The sequence below is a fragment of the Artibeus jamaicensis genome, unplaced genomic scaffold (assembly GCF_021234435.1).
Source record: "Artibeus jamaicensis isolate MK-2021 breed Jamaican fruit bat unplaced genomic scaffold, CSHL_Jam_final contig_64, whole genome shotgun sequence".
Taxonomy (NCBI): domain Eukaryota; kingdom Metazoa; phylum Chordata; class Mammalia; order Chiroptera; family Phyllostomidae; genus Artibeus; species Artibeus jamaicensis.
The window spans coordinates 16,039,338-16,046,202 of record NW_026521911.1 but is presented as its reverse complement, the minus strand read 5'-3'; the positions used below and the strand labels follow the sequence as shown (position 1 = coordinate 16,046,202).

The window sequence follows — 6,865 nt, the reverse complement described above, 5'->3', positions numbered from 1 at the left end:
AGTCATTCTTTGTATGGGCATTCCCTATTTATGTTTCTCTCCCTGGAGTAGATCTTGAGTCATAAATGTCATAATCATGCAAGGGAAAATGCTCTATGTCAGTGAAATCTGGTGAACTACAGCCACAATAATGCATGGAGCAACCTTCAAAGTTAGTGAAAAACTCAAGTCCTAGAATAATGCATATGGTATAGTCTTACTTATAAAAAGTTCAAAATACATAAGGTCAAAAACACATAGGGGTTCTAGCCAGGTGGTAAAATTATAAATAACAGGACAGAGCAACATGAAATTCAAGACTGTGAGAATCTCTGTCAGAAAAGGAAGGCACACTGGTGAACAGTACTTGAGGGAACCAAGGATATTGGTGATGTTTCATTTCTTCATTTGGTTATAGGGTTGGGGGGGTCTACACATGCTGTTTTATTTATTATTTTTCACTGTACATATTGTCTAACTAGTGTGATAAGAGAGTAGTCTCTCAGACTCAGTGGCCACTCAGCACTTGGGGCCTCTGGTTTAGAGCAACCCTGTGAATTGTTCCTTGGGCTCTTGTACAAACTGACGTGCCCTGTGTGTGCATTGACAGGCGTAGGTTTAGAAGTGTTGGATTAGACTTGATTCCCTGTTACCCCAAACAAGTGTTTTAACATATTAGGCTCTTCTCCTTAATTTTAACACACAGTTCAGCTACAGAATGAACTTCTGTAATTATAGAATACAAATCATCTACCTCTCTTTCCTGACCCATGGGGAGAAAGAAAAAAATACTAAGATGTCCACAACTTTAATTTTTAGCTTGTTGATACACCCATGATGGTGTTCTGAGTGACAGAACATACCTATTCATTATGGGGGCTCTACAGAAGCACCTCAGGCTACTTCTCTCAGAGTCCCTGCTGCAGCCTGCACGGTGAAGGCTGCAATAGAAATCTGTCTCTTCACTTCTCCCCAGGCCTTGGAAGGGTCTGCCTTGTTTTCAATATCAAACAGAGCATCATAAATTCCTGGGAATGACTCCCCAGCGTACTTGTTGTGGTTGCTTGGTGCATAGATGACATGCCTGTTGATTAAAAAAAAAAAGTTGGCCATTTATTAGTTGTCCAATGATATATACAAGTAAAAAACAGAAGCATGCAACAAGTCCTGGGTCACACAATTCTAATTTTATGACTGCAGCAAGCCACTTCTCAACTCAGCTTCTAGGTTCAATCATCTCCAAAGACTGGTCTATGGAATATGCATTACTTAGTTACATTTTGACTTTAAACAGGTGACTTAAAGTGGTTTTGAGCAACAAAAATAACAACAGCAAAAACAGCTCATCATCTGCTATAGACTATGGCTGACAGACTTTACACATAATTTTTGTAATCCTTAAAAATGAACTCTAAAAAAAGTTACTATTAGTACTTCATAGAAGAGGAAATTGAGGCCTGAGAGATTAAGTGATTACGTGCTCAGTCTCAAGGCACTTTGCAAATATGTGCTGACTGTTCACTACACCACTTTATCCCCTATAATATGGCAAAGTTGACTCTTAATGTGCTATCTGGGACCAGCCAACCATTTCATTTTCCTTTTTAAAAACAAGTCACGTACACATGGAAAATGCCTGGCATGCTTTTCTTAAAGCATGAAGAATTATTAGAAACAGTTCTAATGTTCAGTCTGATGTAAGCAGAAGGAGGCGTTTTATTGAGAGATTTAGGTCAGTCTTACTATAGCCCTGACAGGGAAGAACAAGCTCCAAAGTAAATTAGTAAGAAGAAAGGAGGCACAACCATGCCACCATTGGCAAACCAGTCACCCTGTCTGGAAAATGCCCTTACTCCCAATTCCAATCCTTTGATAATCCTTATATATTGACCTGTGATGGTCAATGATAAATTAATTCTGTAATACTTGGTATGATCAACCTGGGAACAGAAATTTGTAGCTGTCCAAAACAGAAAAAAATGTCAACATTAAAAAAGTAAATAAATTATTATATTATATATTGTATATATTTATGTATAAATATAGGGGTGAGCAAAAGTAGGTTTACCTTGTATGAAACGGTTTATTATATTAGTTTATTAATTATTGTATTATTTACTTGTATTACAACTGTAAACCTACTTTTGTCTACCCCTGCATATATTCGTTATATCTTATGTATATACATAAACATAAAATGAGAGATGGGCTAAAATTATGTACATTAAAATATGAACATGATTTTATAAATGACTGATGGGATTGAGGAGATTTTTATTTTCTCCTTGTGACTTTCTGAATCTTCTAAGTTTCTTACAATCAACATATATTATTTTATAAGCAAAAACAAGACACTAAAAGAAAAGATACATAATTATCATATTACATTATATCAAGAAAAAATAGTACATCATATACAAAATGCATTTTAACATTTTCTATTAGCTTGCAAGAAATCAATTATGATATTATTTTTCTACAGTGCAAAAAAAAGCAATGATATTAAAATGAGTCATTTCCCCCCCCTTACCTATAGAAAGGCCTGTCTGGTAACCCTAAAGGATCAATAAATGCTCGTTCCAGAAACATGAGTTGATCATTCATAATTCTCAATAATATTACGCTAAAAAGGAAATTAATACAGTTATAACCTCATGAAAATGTGTGCAATACTTAGCGAACAAAAAAATTAGAACAAAACTAAACAATGCTAATATATTTTAAATTCCTGTAGTTTCAAATTAAGAACAATAACGTAGTTACATTTTAAAAACTCTATAAAATACTATTCTGCTGAGGCTTAGAAAACTATAGAAACAGTTATGTGTGTCAATGGGAAAAAATAAAAGTGACTTTTATTTATATTGAAATAATCATTTATTGATAAACCCAAGCAGTTAAACATAGGCAAAACTTTTTTTATCTTAGATAACTTATTAATCTGCTATGAAAGCAATTTCAATGTATGCACACACATTTCTCTCTCTCTCTTTCTCTCTCTTTCTGACCTTGTGGCTACCACTGAAAATCAGTGAACATTCCTTATACAGGGAGATTCAATTTGAAGTAACCCTGGGAGGTCATGCTCAGAGGACCAATTGTGTATATGGGATCTTTTCACTCCAGAAACATGCTGGCTTCCCTCGGGAGACTAGAGAACTATCCGTCTTTGGGATGAATATGATGTGAGCATGAAGGTAACAGGGAGTCAATTGTATATCCTTTGATGGGTCAAGGAATAATTAAAGAAGCGTCTCCTCCTCAGATTTCAGTTTTAGTTTAGAAAGTCGACATCCAGTTTAATTTACTTTAGCCAGCATTTACTATTGTCATGCATGACACTGCTCTAGAATCCCAAACTTGGAAACAATAACACAGAGACAGAAACTGTACCTTAGTATCATTTGGAACAAATAAAACAAATACAATACTCAAAGAAGTGAAAGCCATAATCTGACCTACAGATAGTTTGCCAGACAGAGAAAATATCATTATTTTAAGGATCTCTTTAAAGTTTATTTCTCGTTGTTGACATTTTTGCAGGTAAGAAATTTGGAAAGGATTATAAAATATAAAAAACTCTATATTCATCACAAGATAATACCATTATTATATAAATTGGTTTACTTGTTCTCTATGTTCAATAAAAATATAATCAACTATATTTATAATCTTATATTCTTTTTTTACTTCACATTTTATGATAAATATCTTATTGTGTTTCCTTTATAGTCATCAATTGTAATGCTTATAAATGTTTAAATTGGTAGACACCTAATTTTTTTAGTAATTTCTTTCCTCTTGCATATTAAAATTATTTTTAATTATTGCATATTATAAATCACATTTTCTCGGAGAAGACTTTTTTCCTTTCAAACTTGGAACTCTTTTCTTAAGAAAAAGATTCAAGAAACAGGAGTTCTGGCCAAGAGGGAGGTGTAAGTAGATACACTTTTCATCCTTGCACAACCAAAAGAAGGACAACAACAAATTTAAAAACAGAAAATAACCAGAACTGCCAGGAAATATAATTGTATGGAAGTCCAATAATCAAGAAGTTAAGGAGGAAACATTCATCTAAATTGGTAGGAGGGATGAAGACTGGCAGCCAGAGGGGCTGCAGAGGACACACAGCAAGGTAGCAGCTGGAGGACTGGGCGGTCCCACATTTGTGTGCAGATGAACTGGGAAGAAGAAGTGGGGAGTGAGACAGATGGTACAACCCAGGTTTCCAGTGCAGAAAAAGAAAGCCTCAAAACCTCTAGCTGTAAAAATTTGTGGGGGGTGGGACAGCAGAAGAAACTCCCAGCCTCATAGGAGAGTTCATTGGAGAGACCCACAGCATCCTAGAATGTACACAAACCCACCCATCCTGGAATCAGCACCAGAAGGGCCCTATTTGCTTGTGGATAGCAGGGGAAGAAACTGAAAAGCAGGCTGAGAACAGAACAAGTGGCACTGTGCCCTCTCTGACACTTTCCCTACATATGGTACCACAATGCAGTGACATGGATTGCCCCGCACCAGAGAGTACCTAAGGCTCTACAGGGACCAAAAAAATATGGTCCAAATGAAAGAACAGATCAAAGCTCCAAAAATAGAACTAATTGACGAAGCGATAGCCAACCTATCTGATGCACAGTTCAAAACACTGGTAATCAGGATGCTCACAGAAATGGTCGAGTATGGTCAGAAAATAGAGGAAAAAGTGAAGGCTATGCAAAGTGAAATAAAGAGTATACAGGGAACCATGGTGAAGGGAAAGAAACTGGGACTGATTTGGAGCAAAAGAAAGAAATAAACATTCAACCACAATGGAATGAGGAAGCAAGATTCAAAACAATGACAAGAGGCTTACGAACCTCCAGGACAACTTTAACATTTCCAGCATCTAAATCATAGGGGTGCCAGAGGAGAAGAGGAAGAACCAGAATTTGAAAACTTATTTGAAAAAATAATGAAGAACTTCTTGAATCTGGAATAGGAAATAGACTTCTAGGAAGTCCAGGAAACTCAGAAAGTCCTAAGAAATTGGACCTAAGGAAGCATACACCAAGGCACATCATAATCACGTTAGCCTAGATTAAAGATAAGGAGAGAATCTTAAAAGCAGCATGAGAAAAGGAGGTAGTTATTTACAATGGAGTTCCCATCAGACTGTCAAAAGAGACCTTACAGGCAAGAAGGGGCTCACAAGAAATATTCAAAGTCATGAAAGGCAAGGACCTACATCCAAGATTACTCTATCCAGAAAAGCTATCAGAATGGAAAGGCGGATAAAGTGCTTCCTAGAGAAAGTCAAATTAAAGGAGTTCATTGCCACCAAGCCCTTATTATATGAAATGTTGAAGGGACTTATCTAAGAAAAAGAAGATGATTAAAAATACAAACATTAAAATGATAACACACAACTATCAACAACTGAACCTAAAAAAAAAAAAACTAAGTACACAACTAGAATAGAAACAGAATCACAAAAAGGGAGATCACCTGGAGGCTTATCAGTGGGAAAGGGGAGAGAATGGGGGAAAAGGTACAGGGAAGAAGAAGCATAAATGGTAGGCACAAAATAGACAAGGGGAAGTTAAGAATAGTATAGGAAATGGAGAAGCCAAAGAAGTTATATGTACAACCCGTGGACATGAACTAAAGAGGAGAATGCTGGTGGGATAGGGGTTCAGGGTGGAAAGGATTAAGAAGGAGAAAAAAATAAGACAACTGTAATAGCATAACAATAAAATATACTTTAGGAAAGAAGAGATGATGTGGGAAGGGTAACTCAAAAAAACAAAGAAAGAAAATTATTCAAGAAACAAAAATATGGCAAAATGTAAGAACTATGCAATGGCTGTTAAAACTTCAGTAATATGTAATTCTATTTTTCAAAAGGTCGTAAGTCACAGTGCTTCAGTGAACACCCTGTAGCAATGGGTACAACCAAATTTAATAGTAACTAATTTGATGTGCAAATAGATAAAATTTCCATTTGTATTTTTGAGTTATTAATGAATTTGAATATTTTTATATGTATTTCTGCATAGGTGGTATCCTCTTTTAGATTTGTTTGCTTTGTCCACTGCCAGCATTTCCAAATTTGTTTTTTGGGATTTTCTTATCAGTTTTCAAAAGAAATTTTTTTTAAATGTGTATATGAAGCAGGAGATAGCGTAAGAACTCTGAGGCTGCACTGCTATTGCTGGCCAGCATCTAGAGTCCTGGTTGCTAAGCAATGCCTTTTAGCATTATGTAGAATAGATAGCAAACCAAGGCTGGGAAGTGGTGGGAGACATGTCCCACCACTGCAGCAGTCCTGAGCCTGGTTTCATAAGATTGCCAGGCATTCTGAACAATACAAGCAAAGATAGTACAGGAGAAGGGAAGAGTCCTTGAGACAGGGCTTCAGTAAGCTTCTGTAACAATCTTACTAAGATTGTCAGGTGTCCTGAGTATCCCAAGGCCTAGAAGGTGGAAGGGAAGACCTTGAAACGCTATGTACCATTTCCACTGTCTGGAAAAGAACCCCCACACAAACCTACGTGTGGGTAGTCATGTCCCCCCCAGGGGAAGCTGGCACCACTTTAACCCGCCAATCAATATGCAACTCCCTCACTCTCATCCTACCAGCTATGTAAGTCCTCAGAATAAAGGACCTGAGGAATGAAGGACCTCTCGTCACCCTTGCTCTTGCCATCCCTGCTCTTGCTTTTCTCCCCAACCTTGGCAAGCCCTGCTCTCTTCCATTAGAATGTATCACTAATAAAACCTGCTTGCACATGAATAGAGTTGCTGATCTGTAATTCTTTATTGTTTCAGTAAGAAGAACCACATTTCTCCTGTTAACATACATTACTCCCTTTCCAAATTTGGTAGAAAAGAGGCTTCCCAG

General features: G+C 36.7%; 1 protein-coding gene across 3 annotated transcripts in view; it reads right to left on the bottom strand.

Annotated features, from left to right (window-relative positions):
* Positions 1 to 703: 703 nt before the first annotated feature.
* LOC119044483 (Putative N-acetylated-alpha-linked acidic dipeptidase) overlaps positions 704 to 6,865 on the bottom strand; it is a 55,528-nt gene continuing 49,366 nt past the window's right edge. For all 3 annotated transcript variants that reach the window (XM_037138837.2, XM_037138838.2, XM_053670720.1), the window contains 2 exons: positions 2,510 to 2,602; positions 704 to 1,063 (listed from right to left, as the gene is read on the bottom strand). In XM_037138837.2, the coding sequence (XP_036994732.2) occupies positions 874 to 1,063; positions 2,510 to 2,602 (283 nt within the window). In that variant the 3' untranslated portion in view covers positions 704 to 873. The remainder of the gene's footprint in view (positions 1,064 to 2,509; positions 2,603 to 6,865) is intronic.